The following is a 20,471-nucleotide window of genomic DNA, read 5'->3' as shown; positions in this document are numbered from 1 at the left end:
ACTGTACATACATATACACAACCTTCTACTTGTGAAAGTTCTGAGGAGGGCCGTGGAGTAACAGTAACTATTGGGATTATGGAAGGACTTGGGTTTTTGTTAGCTGGACCAGTCTCAGATAACCAGCTGCCCAAGACTATTTTTAGTCCCTAACAGTTGGCCAAAGCTGGTAACAAAGTCATTATTGCATATGATTACTGTTTCAAGTTCCTTGAAGGAGTAAATAAGCTACAAAGTATTCTTGCTTCTTGGGCCTATGATCGTGCATCCTGTTCCCGAAACCTGATAGATTTTGGCCCTTATAGCCAATTCCTGACTGGGATGGTTGGAGAAAAACCCCGGATCACAGTTCTAGTTCACTGCACATTTGTGAGAATGGAGAATGGTGTCAGGCCTTATGTAGAGAGGGCTGCTCCCTGGCCCTGCCTTGCTCTCTGAATCTTCTCCTGGCTCTGGTCTGCTGATGCCTAACCTCTTTCTGGCCACCCTGTGTATCACTGTGCATTCTTTTGCCTAGAGACTCATTTTGTAGCTTCCTGTTATTTTTCTGGCTCTTTTCTCCCAATTGGAGGTAGAACCAGTTGGTGTATCTTGGGTGCTTTTCAGGATTCCCTGGGGCCCGGTGCGTGGAAGGAGCCTGGGAGGTGCTGCTGGAGCCTGTTTGCTGTGTGTGCTGTCTCTGTGACCCCCGCACACTTTCCAAGAGCCCTTACCCTTGTGACACAAATTTTGCCCCCTCCCCTTTCCCCACCCCTGCAGCTGAGTGCTGGCCGCAGCCTAGCTGGGCTACATTATAGGTACTAAACTTCTATGAACCATCTGGGGATTAGTATGTACTATTGAATCTGCTGCATGTTTTCCCTTGGAAACCAGAGTCCAGGCCAATGGCTCTTGGAATGTGGCTAGTTCAGTTGGTTTGTGAACTGGTTACGAATGCGGTTTTTGCTGCAAAGGGGCATCAAAGGCAGTAACCTGGGTAGCAGATTAATAATTCATTTGCCAGTGTCTGAAAGGGTGCAGATCATCTGGCTTGAGCTTTCTGCAGACCTGTGACTCAGTCCTTGTGTGAATAGTTTGTGGAATATAGTTTTGGCCGAAAAGCTAGTAATGACTGCGTTTTATTGCCTTCCTTCTCCTGGAGTGAGAGCACCTGCCAACCTCCATGCTTTGTATACTGTGTGTGTGTGATTCCTCATGTCTGTGGAATCACTGTGCCTTCTCATTGGCTTACAAATTGAAGCAAAGAGCCACATGACTCCTGAGGTTGTCAGTCTAGTTCATGGGTGGGTTTTCTCCTCAGACTTGGGCCTCGTGTTTCCTTTTCACAGTAGAAGGTGGTTCTGTCCTACTGAGCTGTTGCTGGAGTCGGCTTTCTGCGCTGTCACCCATCTTATTGTAGCCGGATGGAATCTGTTGTTTTCTAGCTGAATTGTTGGCTTAGAGGTGAGGTGCCAAAGTCAAGGTTACTGTAGACCTCTTGTAAGAAACATAGGTACCCTTAAGGCAGTTTATAGAATATTTTAAAGAGATTCACAAACAACATAATTTTGGGAGGTATTTGTTTTTTGTGCAACTTCTATATAATTTCATATTCTTGAATTTTTTTCTATTTGATATATAATGTTTTTATACTTTATAGCTACATAATCTTTTTAGTAAGAATCATTAGTTTTTCCCCCCTCTGTTTTTGGCCATTCAGGTTACATCTACTTTTATTTTTAGTATTGTGAATTACACTTAATATATTTATACATGTCATATTTTACCTCTTGGAATGCTGTATTTCCTTATAATCCATTTCTAGAAGTAGATTACTTTTGTTTTTTATTTTTTTATTTTTTTTAAAGATTTTATTTATTCATTTGAGAGAGAGAGAATGAGAGAGCACATGAGAGGGGGGAGGGTCAGAGGGAGAAGCAGACTCCCTGCCGAGCAGGGAGCCCGACGCGGGACTCGATCCAGGGACTCCAGGATCATGACCTGAGCCGAAGGCAGTCGCCCAGCCAACTGAGCCACCCAGGCGCCCTACTTTTGTTTTTTAAAGTAGGCTCCACACCCAGTGTGGAGCCCAATGTGGGGCTTAAACTCATGATCCTGAGATCAAGACCCTGAGATCAAGACCTGAGCTGAGATCAAGAGTCAGGGACTGAGCCTCCAAGGTGCCCCTAGAAGTGGATTACTTTTTTGAGGAGAGATTTTTTTTTTCCAGTTTTTGAAATACATTAAGAAGTCCTTACCAGTCACACTTATCGACCGTACAAATGCATATTCTACTACAAACTTGTCACTTTTTCCCCCCCTTGGCTATTTAACTTTCAAAATATGGCACCTTCTTGCTGTAACTGGCGTTTCTTTGTATCTTTCTTGTGTTTTCCCCCTAGTCTCATTTCTGCGCATGTGACTTCTACCTGAGTCCTTTCTTATCACAGCACATGCCATGCTGTGCACCCGGTTTTGAGTGGACACGTATTCACTGGGTGATACCAAAGTGGATTATGGAGGGTTTTTTTTGTTAGTAGACTTATGTGCACATATTCACAAAGCTAGATTTATAAAAGGGCTCTTTTACTAGAATATTGAGAGTCATTGTTTTTGTAATGAGAATATGAATCTTGTTTTCCCTACAGATTAAAAAAACCTGACTTTGTCATTCTTCAGAAGTTAAACATTTTTTATAGTTAAATATGTCAGTGTTTTCTCGCATGATTTATTCATGGAAGATTTTTAAGGTTGTAAAGATAAAAAGGCCTCATACTCTTTAAAGATAGTTTGAGAGGAAAAAAGCAAAGCAGGTAGTCCCTGGTCCCTCCCAGCCCTGTGACTTAGACTGAGACATCACTGAGCTTCTTGACCCAATGCCGCCGTGTGGTTTGTGTGCCACGCAGCTGGGTGAGGGGCTGAGCTGCTGTCCAGCTCAGTGCCCGGGCTGGTGCTTCACCCTGGGTAGGTGAGTGAGGTGGGACGCCTTCTCATGCTGGTTTTTCTTTTAGCTCTAGCCAGCCCTGTCCTGGGCCTGAAGGAATGCACCAGAGGCTCAGCAGTGTGGTGTCAGAACGTGAAGACGGCAGCTGATTGTGGGGCCCTGAAGCACTGTGTGCAGACCGTCTGGAACAAGCCGACGGTGGTAAGTGCCGTTGGGACCGTACTCAATCTCCTTATGTCGTCTGTAGCTGTTGCCATTTACAAAGCGCTTTCTTTTGCCTCCCTTCGTTTGCTCCTCACGGTGACCCTGCGAGGGAGGCAGGATCTGTTGCAGGGTGGATCCATTTTAGCACGGTGGAAACGGAGTCTCAGAGAGGTTAAGGTTCTATTCCCCCAAGGTCAGGGAGTCTCTCTTTGGCAGTGAGAGGCTGAGGTCCGCCCATAGCCACCACTGTGTGCACTCCATGCTGCCTTCTGGGCCACTGTGCACGTCCCACCTCGGCACTCCAGGTGAGGGACCAGAGGTTTGCAGCTTCCGTTCCCGGGGCTGGGTACATTGGCACAGCTCTATCCCTTGGTCACTCAAAAAAATAGATGCTAGTGGCGCCTGGGTGGTGCAGTCGGTTAAGCGTCGGAGTCTTGGTTTCAGCTCAGGTCTTGATCTCAGGGTCATGAGATCGAGCCCCAGGCTCTGCACTCAGCACTGAGTCTACTTGAGTTTCTCCCTCTGCTGCTGTGTGCTCTCTCTCTCAAATAAATAAATACATCTTAAAACAAAGTGGATGCTAAACTTCTGAAATCCTTCCCTGCTTTTTGGTATTTTCATTCTTTGCCTCTCGCAGACAGGCAGATCGCGGATTCAGACCCTAGAGCTTAGTAGCTATTTAAAATGTTATTTCTAGCTATAGCCAACTGGAAAAGATGCTACTGAATTTTTTTTTTTAATATGGAACACTTCACAAATTTGCGTGTCATCCTTGCATAGGGGCCATGCTAATCTTCTCTGTATTGTTCCAATTTTAGTATATGTGCTGCCGAAGCAAGGCTGATGCTACTGATTTTTCATCTAAATGGTGTTGAATATAGCATATTAATGTGGGGCTCCTTACATTCATGGGGAATACTCTGAGATGACAAAGCTCAAGTGCATTCTTCCTGCGACCTGAACCCTCAGGAGACGCCTGAGCTTTGTTGGCTCTACCAGCTGACTGCAGAACATGCGTGTGGCTTGCTCCGGGATGTGCCACCCCTGACTGTGTGTGGAGTTCCAGGTGTAAAACTTGTCATCAGCGGCCACTAGTGCTGCTTCATTAAGAGAAGAACAATTAAAGACCCCGTTCTTTTAGAAATAGTTTCTGAATTCGCTGAAACACTACCCTCTGTGGCCAAAATTACTTTCTGGTTTGGTTTCTAATTTGCTTCTCATCTTGTTTTTAATACGGCTTCCTCTTTTCAAATTCAGCATGTGACAAAGGGAGGACTTTAGCTCTTCTCTTTTGATAGGGCAGTTTCATGGTTGCCTGCATCCGGTATTAGCCTGATAAGGCGCAGAGGTTCAAATGGATTTCTTCCAACGCAGCTAAGTTCACAGGTGTTCCTTCATCTCACCCAGACTTGTTAGGTCCTTCCTTCTTCACGGGTTCAAAATCAGTTGCCCTCAAAAGGGAGCTTCCCACGAGCCTCAAGAAGCAGCTAGAATCGCCATGTCCTGGGCCACATGGGGCCCGGGGTGCCCAGGCTTCTCAGGGGACAGGCATGCTGTTTCTAAGCTCTGGGGTGGTGACGTATGGCTTCCACGAGAGCATAGCGGCCCCTGGGAGCTGGAAGGTAGGTAGAGTGCGGGAGTCAGTGCCAGTGTCCGGCTGGGCTTCTCTGCCGCACCCCCTTTTACTCTGTGATAGTAATTGACCCCAGATGACCGGTTTTCTCTGATTTCTGCTGCTCTGATTTTCACATTTCCAAGCCTCAGTTTCCTCCTGGAGCTGTTGTGAGCATTATGACATTTGGCCAGTGCCACGTGTGCTGAGGTGTAGACGGTACAAGAAGAAAAGGGTATCTATCCCTAGAAGCACAGAGTGTTCTGGTCAGTCCTGCCTGACCCTGATCCTTCCCCTGGACTTTTCATCTAGGTCGGGGAACCAGGATGTGCCAGTGTGTCTGACGTCCCCGGTTAGATAGAAGAGGACAGAGGCCGGGGGGGCTTTGCAGCTGTGCATGGTGTGCGTTACGTCCTGCAAATACAGATCTCTCTCCCTCATGTTCTTTCCTCTTAGAAATCCCTTCCCTGCGACATATGCAAAGATGTCATCACTGCAGCAGGCGACATGCTGAAAGACAATGCCACCGAGGTGAGCTGCCGGGAGTATGTGTGACCTTGTGTGAGCAGTGACCATGTGTGAGCAGTGACCACGTGTGAGCAGGGACCATGTGGTCATGTACCTCCGTTCCTTAAACGAGCTGTCTGCAGCTTTGGGGGTCTAACAGGGGATGGTCTAGGTAGAAAGTAGTTCAGATCTTGTGAGCCACATACTTTTTCTGTCACATATTTTTTTTTCTTTCTTCCCTGTATCCTTTAAAAATGTAAAAACCATCCTGAGCCACAGGCTGTACAGAAACAGGCTGTGGGACCTAGCTTGCTGTTCCCTGGCCTTGGTGTTTAAATGCCCGGGGTCGATGGGGATTTTCGTATCGCTGGTCGCTACCTTTAGGTCCGTTTTGGCCATCTCTGCTCAGGATTCCCTGTGCCCATGAGACTGCAGTCAGAGCAGCTTCGTTTTGAGGAATGTCTGCTTTTTGCCTGTTTGACCAGTGCAGCCACGGCCAGCCACTAGCCCTCTCCCAGGACTCTTCCCTGAGGCCGCTGTTTGCTGGGAGCTGTGGAGGTCCTCTGCTCTCAGTCGTGTGCAGAGCAGAAGTCCATCCTGATCCAACCCTTGCCTGTATCCCTTTAGCAAGAGATACTCGTGTACTTGGAGAAGACCTGTGACTGGCTGCCTAATCCGAACTTGTCTGCCTCGTGCAAAGAGATGGTTGACTCCTACCTCCCAGTCATCCTGGACATGATTAAAGGACAAATGGTATGTGGTGGAGAACAGACTCTTTAGGGAACTTCTGGGGCCCAGGGAGGTGCCAGACCAGAACAGAATGATTAGAGTGGAAAGTCTTTTCATGGATTTGGATTTTCTCAACAGCTTGTTACTATAATTTTGACATCTAAGATGGCTTTGGCCAGCAGAACACTCTGCTTGTAACTTTCACAGTTGGGGGAGAGTACAGGAAATGGGAGAGTTGCAGGAAATGTAGAATACTGAAGGAATTGTAAACAGCTATAACATTTATACGTGCCTGTTTGCTAACTCATGTCAGATCTTTTGCTCTCCCTTTGAGCATGCAATTTATTTCATTTCTGTGGTTTTTATCCTAAGTGGACTGAGCTACAGGGGTGTTCTGCTTGCATTCAGATAAGCATCTACTGTGCACAAACCACGTGCTATTGCACTGGTTTTCAGCCACAAACAAGGAGCTGGGTTTGTGGAATTTAGAAAGACCCTAAGAAAGAAGAGGTGTTCAAAAAACAGGGCCAGCAGTGCAGGAGTGTGCTAAGACCGGACCAAGGTTTTGGTGAGGGTGGCATGGGTCACACCATGCAAGGCCTTTTAGGCTCTATTTAAGGACAGGTGCAAGTAGGAAGTCCTCGGAGGGTTCAAGGGGAGAAGTGACCTTCTGTAAAGGGTTTGGACTAGGTCCCACCAGTTGGGAGTTGGAAGAGGGGAAGCTGGCAGGACAGTCCATGTGAGATGTGATGGGGCAGTGGAGGTAGACAGATGCACGTTCTGTTTCAGAGGAGAAATGGGCTGTACCTGCTGAGGGAGGGGAGGAACAGAGAGAGGAGTGAGGAATGTCTTCCAGGTCTCTGGCTTGAGCTTCTGGGAGCCGGGTGGGGGAGCCATTTGCTAAGGTGGAGATGGAGGGGGAGCAGGTTGGGTGGTTTTTGAGCAGGGCATGAATATGAGTCAGGTCAGGAGGTAAGGACAGGGACTCATTCAGGGGCACCGGGTGGTGGTTTTGTTTTCCTCTGGGAAGAGGATTTCCAGCTGGACTTACTTCCCCACTAGAGCCGTCCTGGGGAGGTGTGCTCTGCCCTCAATCTCTGCGAGTCTCTTCAGAAGCATCTGGCAGAACTGAATCACCAGAAACAGCTCGAGTCCAATAAGATCCCGGAAATGGATGTGGCTGAGGTGGTGGCTCCCTTTATGGCCAACATCCCCCTCCTCCTGTACCCTCAGGACGGCCCCCACAGCGAGCCCCAGCAGAAGGTAAGGCAGTAGGCCCAGCCGCTGAGGGCCCCGTTTCTGATTGGAGTAGAGATGGGACATGAGAGAGGCTGTGTGTGTGTGTGTGTGTGTGTGTGTGTATGTGTTTTCTCAAACTGGGGGCTTATTCCTTCATTTGATCCTGCAGTTACCTGAGCCACCCTTCAAATAGTTGTGCCATGGAGGTTCTGAAGAACTTGGGATATTTAAAGTATGCAAAGACTTCTCTGCGTTCCAATTAAGTTTTTTTTTTTTTTTTGAGACAGAATAAGAGACAGAGAGCATGAGAGGGAGGAGGGTCAGAGGGAGAAGCAGATTCCCTGCCGAGCAGGGAGCCCGATGCGGGACTCGATCCCGGGACTCCAGGATCATGACCTGAGCCGAAGGCAGTCGCTTAACCAACTGAGCCACCCAGGCGCCCCCAATTAAGTTTTATTGAAACCAATGCCTAATTCATTTTAACCTGTTGATAATTTTAGAGCCTATAAAAACACAGAACTGGGGCCTCTGGTTGGCTCGCTCTGTGGAGCGTGTAGCTCTTGATCTTGGGGTTGTGAGTTCAAGCGCCACGTTGGATGTAGCCATTACTTAAAAACAAAAACAAAAAACTTTAAAAACACAGAACTGTTCAGTAAGTCACCCTCTAGTGCTGTGGTCATGAACACATAAGGAAATTGTCTTGGGAATTTGGATCCTTTTAGTTACCATAGGAGTATGCTGTGTTTACAGCCTGAAACACCCCCCCCCTGCCCCCCCTTCCCCCCGGTAGGCTGGTGGGGACGTCTGCCAGGACTGCATCCAGATGGTGACGGACATCCAGAATGCTGTAAGGACCAACTCCACCTTTGTCAAGGCCTTGGTGGACCATGCCAAGGCGCAGTGTGACCTCCTGGGGCCCGGCATGGCTGACATGGTAAGCCTTCTCTCTTCATGCATGGGAGGGTGTGCTGGACCAGGGAGCTTGGCTCTGGACATTGGAGCGGGGGACCCAAGAAAACTTCAGTTACCGAGGTACCGTTTTAAGTTCCAACCCCAGGGCTTTGAGGAAGAGATGGTTTAAACAACGCCCATTTTCTTTTTCCCAGAAAGCAACTGGAATAGTTGGCGGGTACTTAAATACTTTGTTGGTTAGTTGAATTTGTATATGTAACCAAACACTTGGTATAAAAGAGTGGAAGGAGACCACTTTTGTGAGGATTCGTTTTCCTCCTAGTCACGGTATAAGAAACAACACTAGAATACTTTATAAGCTTGTTTTTAAAAGCCTGGCTGTTGTATAGTCATAATTCTAAGTGTGCGCTGTGCATGGGAAGCCGTGCAGGGGCTTGCAAGAGATTCACTCGGGACGCCTTCCTTACTTTGGTGAATGTTAGTCCTGCAGGCTAAGAAACTCATTTTGTTAGTCTCTTAGAGGGTTTCACTTCTTGGACCCTATTCACATTAACCACATGTGTGTGAAGTTGACATGTAAAACCTGTAAAATGCTAGTTTTGTACCTGGTAACGGAAAAACCTTGGTGTAGGGAAGCTGGTTGTAATAACTCCATGGGTCTGGGATCTAGAGCAGCCTTCTTGGGTAGGAATGGCTGGTTCTGGGAGCTCTGGGTTCTTCTCTGTTGACTTCCTCTGGAAATCTTTTGGCCTTCTTGAAGTATCTTTGTATATCGCTGTGTTAACTTGGGTTCCCCAATTCAGCCCTCTCTGAGGGCTGTTAACTACCCTTGGCTTTCTCACCATGGAGGCACTCCAGTGTGGCCAGAACTATTCTGTGAGGGTCTGCAGGAATTCCGCCTGGATTTCAGCTTTAAAGTCTTGTCCAGGAATGCATGAGTGGGTTTGAAAAGTCACGTAGGGTTCCTAGCAGCATGTCTTAAATCCGCATTCAGAATTGCTCCTGAGTGGTTGCTCTGTGACCTCGGGGCAAGTTTGGGCTGTAAAAGGAGATTGGAGGACCTCATCTCATTCTCAAAACACACCCTTTGCACACCTTTTCCTATCAGGTATAGGAAAAACAAATTACCGTCTTTATCTCAAGATGTTTGTAAGACGGTACTCTTGGAAACGTGACAGTCACGCGGTGCCATTGTTGGGAATATGGTGGGTTTTTGGTGTGTGATCGCAGAGTTTAGTGTCACTAACAACTGGTTTGTCTCTCCCCAGTGCAAGAACTATATCAACCAGTATTCTGACATCGCCGTCCAGATGATGATGCATATGGTAGGTGCCATGGGAAGTTCCCTGCTCGCATTCTTTGCCTCAAACTTTGCAATTCCCGGGATTGTGAGCATTACATGGTTTAGTTTTCCTTTTCTCCCTTCAGATAATGAATTGGGTCACAATGAACCTTGTTCCACCAGCAGACTCCACCCGCAACTCAGTCCCATTTCCGCCCCCCCTGCCCCCCTTTACCTTCCCCAGCCAGGGGACAGGCTGAGGCAGCTCTACCCCCAGGATGGCCCTGGTGGCTTTCTGGTGGTTATTAGTTGGCCTGTGTATATTGAGCTGGCCATCAGATTTCTGGTATCTGGCTTTTACCCAGGGACCCGTGGGAATAGTCTGCTCTGGAGCTAGGCCAGGCCTGAGAATTGCTGCATTGCGGCTTGGGTTTACTGGTGCAGGGAGCCCTGCCTGCCAAGAGTCGGTCCTGCCCCGCAGCAGTGTTAGCCGTGGCTGCTGCTGGAGCCTGTAACTCCCGCACTTGCCTCTGACGCGTCCAGGCGGTGAGGGCACCCCTCCGTTGTTAGGGGTAGAAGATGTAGGTGGTGGCAGTGGGTAGCTAGCTCCGTGCAGAAAACCCTGGTTCAGAGCAGGGTGGGCTGAAGGGATTCTTACTTGGGAACGTGCCCTGGCTTCCTGAGATCTAAGCTGCGGGGGCTGAGGGGGTGGGTTGTACTGTCTCTCCATCCTGCTGACTTTCTACTATGTTGAGTATGTTCTCTAACCAGCGGTCAGCAGGCTGTGGCCCACTGCCTATTTCTGTGAAGTTCTAATGGGGCACAGTGATGCTTATCGCATTTCGTCCTGCGACAACAGAGTTGCGGAGCTGAGAGCTGACAGCCAGCACAGTAAAAGATTGACCCTGTGGCCTTGCTGGAACTGCTCAGGGGCTCCGTCCAGGCACGAGAGAGCTTATTTGGGATGATTACACCATGCCTTGTTCTAAAAATACTTCAGAGGCAGCTTACAGAGACACACAGCTAGAGTGCTAGAGTAGGAAATAAAAAGCCTTTGATTTTGATTTGGTTAACTGCTTCCTCATAGCTAACTAAAAATTTTCTCATCCTAAAAGATAGACTACACAGACGTTTTTTGCAAACACGGATGATACTTCCCAAATCACAAATCACTTGTGGTTTAAAAAAAAAAAAGCAGTGAGGTAGTACGGTTTTATATTACTTTAAACTTTGTAGTTTGCATTATTTTGCTTCTGAATGTACTGGTCGTTAAACATTCTTGTAAGTGATTTATAAGTGATTGCGTAGTCTACTGTTTGGGTAGAACATAATTTCTGTAACCCATCCGCTTTGGGTGTTCAGGTGGCTTTGGGGTTTGTCTTGGGACTCAAAAGCCTGTGCAGATCCCCTTTTCTCCCATAGTACAGATAACTAGAACTGGAATTGCTGAATCAAAGGGTAAGGCTTTTGATCTTTTGTCAAATCGGCCTTCCAGGCTAGCATCTGGCTACCTGGGGAAGTTGCCCTGAGGCCTGCCCAGGCAGCAGCGGATGTGGTGCAGGATCCCTGACCCCCCCCCCCCGGGGGTATTTTATATTCTAGCACACACCCCTGATTTGGGCAGTCCTGTGTCATGTTCCACTTTGCTGCTTCTCACCTTGCAGGCATGTGGGGCTTAGGCTTCCGAGGATGGAGAGCTCCTCATCACCTGGCATTTTCTGGGATCTGCTGTCCAGTGTTTTGAGTATGATTTGGTGTGTCAGGGGCATGGGGACAGGGCACACACCAGCTGGACAGTGTGGTCTGTCCCTTGAGGGCCAGAAGAGGTTTCAGGGCCCCCTTGAAATAGTAGGAACAAGGTAGGTTGCTGATTTGTGACTGCAAGGTTTCCCCTGAACTTCCGGTGACGTACTTAAACCTTCGTTAACTGATGGTTGTTATTTTAATTTTTTCTTAACTGTTGTGTCGTTTCCTTTCTCTTATTTTCATCTCCGATTTCCTGTTTTTTTGTTCAACAGCAGGATCAGGTATGTGATGGGGAATTTGCTTGTAGTAGTGGTCTGCTGCTTGTTGTAGTTATTTTGCTCATTTTTTTTTTTTTTTTAACGGCATGATCTGTGTTAATAGGCTGGTGGGGGAGCTTCTGCATCTCTCTCCTGTGATTTAATACTTGAGGTACTGGGGTTCTCCTCTCCCCTTCAAGGGACCAGAAAGGGAAGCCAGCAGGGCCTTGGACTCCGGGTAAAAACTAGTGCTCAGCTGGCCATGTGCATGCCACCAGTGTGATGATGGGGAACCACGGGTGACCCCGGAGATGCCTCGGCCTCCTTAACTGTAGGCCTGACTTCCGGTGGGACACCTTGTTTCTGTCATGACTCAAGGGAGCATTGCATGTCTTCAGTCCTGTTTTCTGTGACCCCAGAAATGCTTCTGCTGCATGAGCAAATCATTTCCAAATAGTGAGCAGACTGTTCCCATCTGTTGGATCCAGAGAGTTGGAAACAATCTCTTGATTTGTGGCTTCTTCCCCTCTGGGTGATGGGGTCCTGCAGCTCCTGGAGCCACATCAGATGGCTCAAAAGCCAGGCCAATGGTTGCATAATACTGGGACCATGCTCCCAGACTGTACTTAACTGAGCTAGTACCCCCTTCTGAGTACTGGCATCTCTCTGTGGGAATAAATATTTTTCAAAGGTATTTTGAAGTCTAATGGGAGAGGGCTTTGGCTGAAATGCCCGCATTTTCACCCGGGCTGCCCCAAGGAGGAAGTAGAACAAAGTTTGAGACAAAAGCAGCCACACACCTCCTGAGTCTTTGTCTTTTTTCTAAAAAGCTTGCTGTGTCTTTGGCCCCATTCTGGTTTTCTCCCCATTCTTAAAGTGTGCCAGAGACAGAATATTTAGGATACTTTCAGACTTCCTCAATCTTACTTAATTTTAGAGACTTCTCGATATTAAAACAAGGTGAACAATAGCCATGGTCTAGCTCTCTTGCATTAACAGGTCTCGTGTTAGGAGTCCTATCCTGCTGCTCTATGGTTTGGTGGTGGGAGGCAATTGCCATCAGGCCCAGAGCTAGGTGCTGGTTGTATTTGGTTCACAACCTATACAGAGCATGTATGCTTTTCTCACTCTTGGCCATCATCATGGTGAAATGGTCAAGATGTCCAAATTACCTAGTTCCCTGTGGTTTGGTGCCTGGATGGGAAAGGGGATCAGTCTGGAGCTTCTGTGACCTGAAAGAATTCATCAGTTGGGGGCATTGGGGTTTTGTGTATACCGATTCATCAGTTGGGGGCATTGGGGTTTTGTGTATACTGTGTTTGTGCAGTCGTAAAAATAGAATGTGGTTTTTTAAAAAAGTCAACCATATTTTCTTAAAACGGTCCTAACACTGAAAGATCTAAGACATTTGGCTTTCTGTTAGTTTGTGGGCATGGTGGTTCCTCCTCTAGAAAGAACATGCAGCTTATTTCCTACTGAGAGTGAACCAGCTCGACCGAGAAACAGGTTCTAGAGCAGACCAGGTGTCCTCGGAGAGGCTGTGATTGCCTGTGAAAGGGAAACAGGTGCCAGAAGTCTAACTTCCCTGGGGTGCTCCTGGCTGGAGCAGGGACAGCGGTTTTGTCTGCTCTCCCTTCGGAACTTTGTGTGGCCTCCTCCCCGTGTGAAACTGGTACATCTGCACTTACAGGAGTCCCTTGAGATTTAACATGGAGTCTTTGCTGTTTTGGCAGTCAGTCTTGATGCTGTGACCAGGGTGCTCCCCCAGCACCCCGACCTTTGTGTGTAGACGGTGGGACTGAGGGGATGGTGGGTGTGGGCCTGCATCTGACTGCTGTGTCTGTGCCTTCTCAGCAACCCAAGGAGATTTGTGGCCTGGTTGGGTTCTGCGACCAAGTGAAGGAGATGCCCATGCAGACTCTGATCCCTGCCAAAGTGGTCTCGGAGAACATCATCCCTGCGTTGGAACTGGTGGAGCCCATTAAGGTACCTGGTGGCATCGTGTTGTCCTGGCCAGGGCCGTGTCATGCCCAGGCCACTCCACATTGTACCACATTCTGTGAGGCACATGCTTGTTTGGTTCCCTGCCGACTCCTAAAGGGATTTGAGTTTGAGACCATTCATTAGGGTATGGTGTCCCTGTGCAAGTACAGTGTCCCGCTCCCGGCCCTGAGTACATTTATTTCCTTGGTTATGAACCCGCGTGCTCCACGGGATCAGCCTCCATCTGCAGCATGTCTACAACATCCTCTGACACGTTTCTGCCCCTCCGCCCTGCCCACCATCACCGCAGCGCAAACCTCATGTTCCCAGGACACCCAGGGCTCACACACAAGCCTCTCGGTGTGCTGCTTGCGAGCATGGGGGTGTGTGTGGTTTCCCTAGGGCCCTTCGTTTGGTGAAGAGCCACCGTATTCCCCGAGCAGTTCACGTTCAGCACCTGTTACAGGCCCAGCAGTGTGTTAGGGACCGAGTCCTGAAACCGTTCACCTGGAGGAGTCAACAGACTTGTCCCGGTGTTCATGTGGCTCCCGCTTTAGTTCTTAAAAGGGCCCAGGCCCCATGACGTTTTACCATGTGGCACACGCATGTGTTTCTTACTCCAGAACTTCCGTGTCACCTGACCTTTAGTGGTCTTGTCTCCCTCTGCTGTCCTTCCTCAGCATGTGCGGTGTCTCTACCACCCGGTTAAGGAGTCAGATGGAGTTGGGGAGGCAGAAGTGCCCTGTTTTGCTGACTGAATTGATAGCCAGAGGAGATGAAGGAGAGTTACAGCTTACATTGTAGCCGCACGTGACTACTACGTTTAAATAGAATCACACAGAATTTAAAACCGTTCAGTTCCGTGGTTGCCCTGGCCACGTTTCAAGTGTGGTCCGTGCTGCTCTGCTGGTCAGCAGAGATGGAGATGTGTCTACTGTCACAGAAGGTTGTGTTTAGCAGTATTACTTTATTAGAGGCTGGCTCTGGGAAAGCGGTCTCAGGTACTCGTGAGACGTGAAACACAGGAGCAGACCTGAAATGTGTTTAAAGCTCTGTCTTGTAAACAGCGGACAGGTAGTGAGTCCTCACTCTGCCCTGCACTCCCACCCACCTTCCCAAAATGACTCTGGAACGCTGAAATGATGGTGACCAGATAAGATACATCATGCAGCCTGCTCTTTGGGGTTTTCAAAGCAGGTTTTATTGCTTCTGTCTTCCTGAAGTATGAATTCCTGGTTTTTCTGTGGGGTTGGGGGTACGTGGTGGGAGGTGGTGGTGGTAGAGCACTGGGCAAAGGGATGGGTCTCCCACCACGTAAAACCAGCAGGGACAGAAACTTGGACACCGGGCGGAAGCCACCCTGTGTGTGACATTCTCCTGTCCCTGGCCACAGGGTGTCCCTTCCCCTTTAGAGCTGCTAGCAGGACCCAGGGAGCGTGAGGTGAGGGTCTCAGCATTAAAGTGCTCTCCTGCCCTTCCCACAGAAGGACATGGTCCAGGCGAAGGCTAATGTTTACTGCGAGGTGTGCGAGTACGTGGTGAAGGAGGTGGTCAAGCTCATTGACAACAACAGGACTGAGGTATGTGCATTTCTAGAATGCTAGGGTGTTCCTGTTCCCTAGTGGCAGAACCAGCAGAGAGGTGGGCTTGGCCCTTGCCAGCATTGGACACCAGCTCTGGGAATCCGCACACCGGCCGCCCACCGGTGGGTCCCTCTGGGCTGGGGTTGGGCTGCTTTGTAGGGAGGAAATAGCACCTGGCTGTGGGCTGGTTTCCTGGTCATGTTAGTATTCTGAGATTCTTTCCCAGCCCTGGATTTCCAGCCTCTCTTCTAGTAGGATTCTCTTGTTCTGTGTTTCAGGAAGAAATACTTCACGCTTTGGATAAAGTGTGCTCAAAGTTGCCTACGTCCTTATCCGAAGAGTGCCAGGAGGTGGTGGACACTTACGGCGCCTCCATCCTGTCGATCCTCCTGCAGGAGGCGAGCCCTGAGATCGTGTGCAGCATGCTCCATCTGTGCTCCAGCCAGGGGCTGCCTGTGCTGCCTGGTGAGTGGGGTGAGGGGGCGGCTGGCTGGCCCCTGGGGCTCGGGAGGGCCCTGCCGGCACTGAGCCTGTGCTCCTGTGTGTAGTCCATGTGATTCAGCCCAAGGACGGTGGCTTCTGTGAGGTGTGCAAGAAGCTGGTGACCTATTTGGACCACAACCTGGAGAAAAACAGCACGAAGCAGGAGATCCTGTCTGCTCTCGAGAAAGGCTGCAGCTTCCTGCCTGAGCCATACCAGAAGCAGGTACGCCCTGGGCTGCTTTAGGCCAGAACGTCCGAACCTGCCTGCAGAGTGCAAAGGCTGGGGTAGCTCCTCGATTGTGCCCCCGATTGAAGTTTTCAGGGAGAACTAGCCATTTCTTAGAGGAGTCTGTTGGCTCAAGGGGAGCCGCCGAGGGGCAGTAATGGGAGCAGCTGAGGGGAGGCTGAGTGTGGGTGGGTGGGGGCATCTGGAAGGGGGTGCCAGGCTGGCAGAGCATGCATAGCGCCCCTTCTTTTATGCCTCCACTCTGCATGGGCACGCCTCGACCTGGACCCGTCTCCCTGTTTACCTAACAGTGTGATCAGTTTGTGACTGAGTACGAGCCCGTGCTAATAGAAGTCCTGGTGGAGGTGATGGACCCTTCCTTCATGTGCTTGGTAAGCTTCCGGGCAGCGTGGGCCCCGGCCGGTTCTGCATAGAGCAGGGGCTCCTCTGAGGTTCTGCCAGAGTCTCTGGGGATGGACTGTGGGAGGAGGACAGGGCTTCCCTCAGCGGCACTGACTTTGGAAGTGCATGTCCGAGCTCTAGTTCTAGCTGCTTCTAGAAGCTGATAATTTCTGGTTTTGAAAAGGGTCAGTAGGGCAGATCTAATTCTTCCCCGTTTTCACCACATAGAAAATTGGAGCCTGCCCTGCAGCCCATAAGCCTCTTTTGGGAACCGAGAAGTGTGTGTGGGGCCCCAGCTACTGGTGCCGGAGCATGGAGGCAGCAGCCGAGTGCAATGTGAGTAGCTCAGCTGCCGCTCCTGGGATAAGCCTGGGGTGGGAGCTCTAGCTGGCCTTCGTGTCAGGGAAAACACGGAGGCCCAGAGCAGCAGCTAGGCTTATTTGAGGCCGCCCAGCAAAGGCAGGAGGACTGATGACGTTCTTGCCTTTGAGAAGTAAAGGGTGGGGGTATTTTTTAGTGTTTTTTTTGCTTCTGCTTCCTTGTTTTTGCCTTTAGTTCCCTTCCGACAGGGTCAGGATCAGATTCGCATGAGGCCACCCTAGAGATTGCACAAGTCCTCCTCTCCCTGGGGTCAGTCTTGGCTGGAGCCTGGCCTGAGTCTTCACCCAAGGCCGAGCCGTTGTTCTTGAGTGGCCCTGAGGCGTGGTGCCTGCCCGGCGGTTCCAGGGCCTGTGGCGCCACCCCGGCCGGGCCGCCCCCGGTGGTGCGCACCACACTGCTCGCTCGGGTGGGGACGGGTGGACCAGCCAGCTACTTAATGTGCTTTTGCGCAGCTTCTTACTCCAGCGGGTTCCTCATGACCAGTGGGGCGTGGCCGCTGGTCTGGTTGCTATCAGTTTGGGCCCCTGCGGGGAAGGGGCAGTGATGCCCACCTGGCCGTGTCCAGCTCCTTGCCCCGCCGGCCCCAGCGCATAGCACAGTCGGCAGGAGTAGGTCCCTGCTGCCATCCTGGGTGAAGGGGCCTGTGGGGCCACTGTTCTCAAGGCCTGAGCCGGGGTGCACTCTTTTGGGTGAGTTCTGTCTTGGGGGCCTCCATGCCGCCTGCTGAACGCTGGGACTCCGCCTGTAACCAGGTGGAGGGGTCCCGGGCCCTCCTGCATGGGTGCTCACTTGTAAAATACTCAGGGGCTCTGCAGCTGCTGCTCTGGACTCTTGCCTTAGGAGTCGCCGACGCTCGGGGGCCACATGCTCCCCAGTTGTAAGTGGGGTGCTGTCCAGCTGACTAGGACAGGAGAACAAGTTCCATTTTTGGGTGATGTCTGCTGCAGGAACAGGCCAGGAGTAGAGTTTGTCACATGAAGACTAAGTCCAGCTTCCTCTCTCCCGTCAGGCTGTGGAGCATTGCAAACGTCACGTGTGGAACTAGAAGGGGGACGTTCCATCTTGGAGAGACTGCAGCATCTTTTCCTACTTGTGTGTCTGGGGCAGTGAACACTCCCATCTGTTGACTCTGTTATAAAAATAGGTTCCCTTTCCCTCCTCCCTTCCTTCCCGTCCCCCGTAGCATTGCTGTCCGTGCGGGAGGCGCCTGGCCTGCAGCTGCCCCGCTGCTTCACTGTCCCTTTCCTTTGCCTAGACGGGTGAGGATGGACCGTGCACTGGAGGGCTTTCAGCCTGCCCTTGTGTGGTGGTTCCCTGGAGGAGGTGGTGGGGGGCTCTGGGGGCTGGCGCGAGCCAGAGCTGCTTGACAGAAGGCTCTCCATCCTGTTGGCTGGGGCCTTGTTCTGAGCCCTCTGCCTACCCCTCAGCAGGGACCTCCCCTCTTCCTGGGCCGCTCCAGAGAAGCAGAACAAAGGTAGTGTTACATGAAAGATCAGAGGCTCAGAATAGAGGCTTTTTAAAACCACATAGTTCTCACCGTAGGGGAGATTCGGGAGGCATCTGCTCAGGAGGCCTGGGTGGGTCTCGGGGTCGCTGTCCCCGGGTCACCCTCCAATTCAGCTTTGGGCTGTCTTTCCTGGTGATGCCTTGGTCGGGGTTCTTTGGATCTGGGTGGGAGGGGGAAACCTGTCTGAATGTAGTCTGCTAGCTCCACGTGCAGGTCCTGTGGGCCTGGAGTGTATGTATGTGTGTGTGTGTGTGTGTGTGTGGACAGCAGTGGCCGCCTGCTTGCTCTCGTGTCCACCCGGCCGCTGGAGCCTTGCTTTGTGCGTCTCTAGTGCCTCCCGGCCCCTCACCTCCATCCCCCATTTCCTAGCTGGTCTTTCTGGCCGTCAGATAAATGTGGATGTAAATGTGGATGAGAAGCTCCTAAGCCTCTGTCAGGTAGAGGGGTGCTGGGGGTGCTGTCCCGGGGCCTTGGCTGCCGCCTGTCCCTCCCGTTGGGCCTCCTCTTCTGCCCCACTTCTAGTTGCCAGGAGACAGCGAGACATGCAGTTGCTATTAAGTGGACTTAATGACTTAATGATTTTTTTGATTCGTTTTGCACTAAAGTTTCTGTGATTTAACAATAAATAAAGTCTGTTAACCAGACCTGAGCCTGAGTGCTTCTGTAACACTTCAGCCAGCGTTTGGTTTCTGAGTTGCTGCAGGGCCACGGACCTGTGGGTGTCCAGGGTCCTCTGGCCCCTCTTGGCCGCAGAAAGCGAGCGAAGTGGGCAAAGAGAATCCCCCCCATTGACTAGGCCCCCTCCCCCTTGCCCCAGGCCAACCCCGAGGGTAGTTTACTGAGCCACAACGAATTGAATTGTCTCCTTGTGAGTTGTTTTTCTTATTTAAAATGCAGACCATTCCAGAAACGTTCAGTGAGTACCAGTTAAAATCAAGGGGAAAATGTTGAGGGAATAACTTAATTTAAAAAAGGAATACACACAAACACTCTACATTCAGAACCCAAGGGAACACCAGTCCTTTCTCTTTATGAGCCGGCACGTTTGGGAAGCCAGTGGAATGTAGAGAACGCAGTTCGCTGACATTGACCATGTCTGTGTGGGGAGGTAGGGATCACTCACGGCCCCCAGCTGGGTATCCAGCCGGGGGATGTGCTAGAAATGCATTGGGACTTGAGCTGAAGTCAGAATCAAGGCCAGGTGGGGTAAGCCAGCTCTGGGCCTCCCTCCCCTGGTGCTGGGCGTGGGGCGGGGGAGGGTGGGGGATGGACAGGGATGTGGGGAGGGGAGAGGGAGAGGGCCTGCGTGGCCTTTTTAGAGCTCAGCCTGGGCTGAGTTCGTCCTCAGACTCCTGGGTCCCCAGTGACCCTCCTTACCTTGTCCTTAGATGCTTATTATTTTTGTTTGGTTTTCTTAAAAAAATAACAAATTTTATGAAGGTAGATGTCAGGTGCTGAATGGGCGTCTGGCAGAAGCGGAGTCTGAGCAACTGGAGCGGGCTCCACCAGGCCAGCCCGAGGTGGTACAGCCCTGGCCGGCCTGGGGAGGGGCCCACACTGTGGTCCTGCTCTGCCCTGCCCCGGGAGGATGGGGGACACCAGCGAGGCCCCCCCGTCTGGTCATAGCTCTGTGATCTCCAGGGGGCTCTCCAGGATCACATCACGAAGCTTGTGCAGGGGCGTGGATTTGGCCGACTCCGTGCGGGCGTTGCGCTCGAAGGCACTGGCTTCCGCCGTGGTCAGGGTCTCCAGCGAGCGGCCCAGACCCTTCTGGTCGTCCTCGGGCAGGCTGTTAAGGTCAGTGGCCAGCAGCGTGCCAGTGCTGCCGTGCACCATGTGGATGCCGTCGGGCCCCTTCAGCTCTGTGGGCAGCTTGTGGCGGAAGCGCAGGCTGCCCTGGGCGGGGCTGCGCTCCCCCGGCTCCTCCTCCTGCTCCGTCTGGATCAGCTGCAAGAGGCCAGGATCCGCCCGTGGCTCTGGGACCCGCCCAGGCTCTGGGACCCGCCCAGGCTCAGGGCCATGCCCAAGGGCTGAGCAGGTGGCTGGCCCCAGAATCACACCTGCTGTGTCACTGTTTCTTCCCTCCCGCACACAGGTAACTGCAAGGCACTCAGGGCTCGAGCTGCAGTAGGCCTGTCAGCTGATGACAGTGTTTCTCAAACTGGGTACAAAGGGGGCACCACGGACACTTAGGGTGGTGTTCTTAGAACGTGGGCTTCCCATGAGAATCTTGAATTCTGTGTATTTAATGATCTATAAAGATCCTGTGATGCAGTTTTGGGATCTGGATTTGTTACCAATCTGTCCTCAAACAGGATCCACTCTGGCCAGGTAGGGAGTGTCCACAGGTGAAGTTGGAGGGGTGACAGGATATAGTGGAAACTCACCATGTGGCACTTTTGTCCCATGTGGAACTGTTAGCTCTGGCCTATTCCATTTGGGAATTGTTGGCCCAATTGGAAATCTGGGTTTTTAAATAAAGTCTGAGTTCTTAA

At 50.9% G+C, this 20,471-nt stretch overlaps 2 protein-coding genes and 1 non-coding gene across 6 annotated transcripts in view; 1 reads left to right on the top strand and 2 right to left on the bottom strand.

Moving 5' to 3' along the window:
• Window positions 1-18,620, top strand: part of LOC110589557 (prosaposin) — a 34,275-nt gene extending 15,655 nt beyond the window's left edge. The window contains exons 2-15 of one of the 3 annotated variants that reach the window (XM_021700090.1): window positions 2,991-3,124; window positions 5,196-5,270; window positions 5,874-5,999; window positions 7,038-7,238; window positions 8,005-8,148; window positions 9,395-9,451; window positions 11,427-11,435; window positions 13,266-13,397; window positions 14,879-14,974; window positions 15,256-15,442; window positions 15,526-15,683; window positions 15,998-16,078; window positions 16,317-16,424; window positions 17,479-18,620. In XM_021700090.1, coding sequence (XP_021555765.1) covers window positions 2,991-3,124; window positions 5,196-5,270; window positions 5,874-5,999; window positions 7,038-7,238; window positions 8,005-8,148; window positions 9,395-9,451; window positions 11,427-11,435; window positions 13,266-13,397; window positions 14,879-14,974; window positions 15,256-15,442; window positions 15,526-15,683; window positions 15,998-16,078; window positions 16,317-16,424; window positions 17,479-17,514 — 1,544 coding nt within the window. In that variant the 3' untranslated portion in view covers window positions 17,515-18,620. The remainder of the gene's footprint in view (window positions 1-2,990; window positions 3,125-5,195; window positions 5,271-5,873; window positions 6,000-7,037; window positions 7,239-8,004; window positions 8,149-9,394; window positions 9,452-11,426; window positions 11,436-13,265; window positions 13,398-14,878; window positions 14,975-15,255; window positions 15,443-15,525; window positions 15,684-15,997; window positions 16,079-16,316; window positions 16,425-17,478) is intronic. The other 2 variants (XM_021700091.1, XM_021700092.1) reach the window with 2 other exon arrangements.
• LOC123325148 lies at window positions 3,863-3,965 on the bottom strand. The gene has a single exon (XR_006540256.1). It is a non-coding gene; the product is annotated as a U6 spliceosomal RNA (small nuclear RNA).
• Window positions 18,621-18,837: 217 nt separating the features above from the next.
• CDH23 (cadherin related 23) overlaps window positions 18,838-20,471 on the bottom strand; it is a 365,329-nt gene continuing 363,695 nt past the window's right edge. For both annotated transcript variants that reach the window (XM_021699647.1, XM_021699649.1), the window contains one exon: window positions 18,838-19,923. In XM_021699647.1, the coding sequence (XP_021555322.1) occupies window positions 19,597-19,923 (327 nt within the window). In that variant the 3' untranslated portion in view covers window positions 18,838-19,596. The remainder of the gene's footprint in view (window positions 19,924-20,471) is intronic.

This window comes from Neomonachus schauinslandi, chromosome 6, assembly GCF_002201575.2.
Source record: "Neomonachus schauinslandi chromosome 6, ASM220157v2, whole genome shotgun sequence".
Taxonomy (NCBI): Eukaryota; Metazoa; Chordata; class Mammalia; order Carnivora; family Phocidae; genus Neomonachus; species Neomonachus schauinslandi.
Note: the sequence above shows the minus strand (reverse complement) of the source record. Positions and strands in the feature narration are given on the sequence as shown.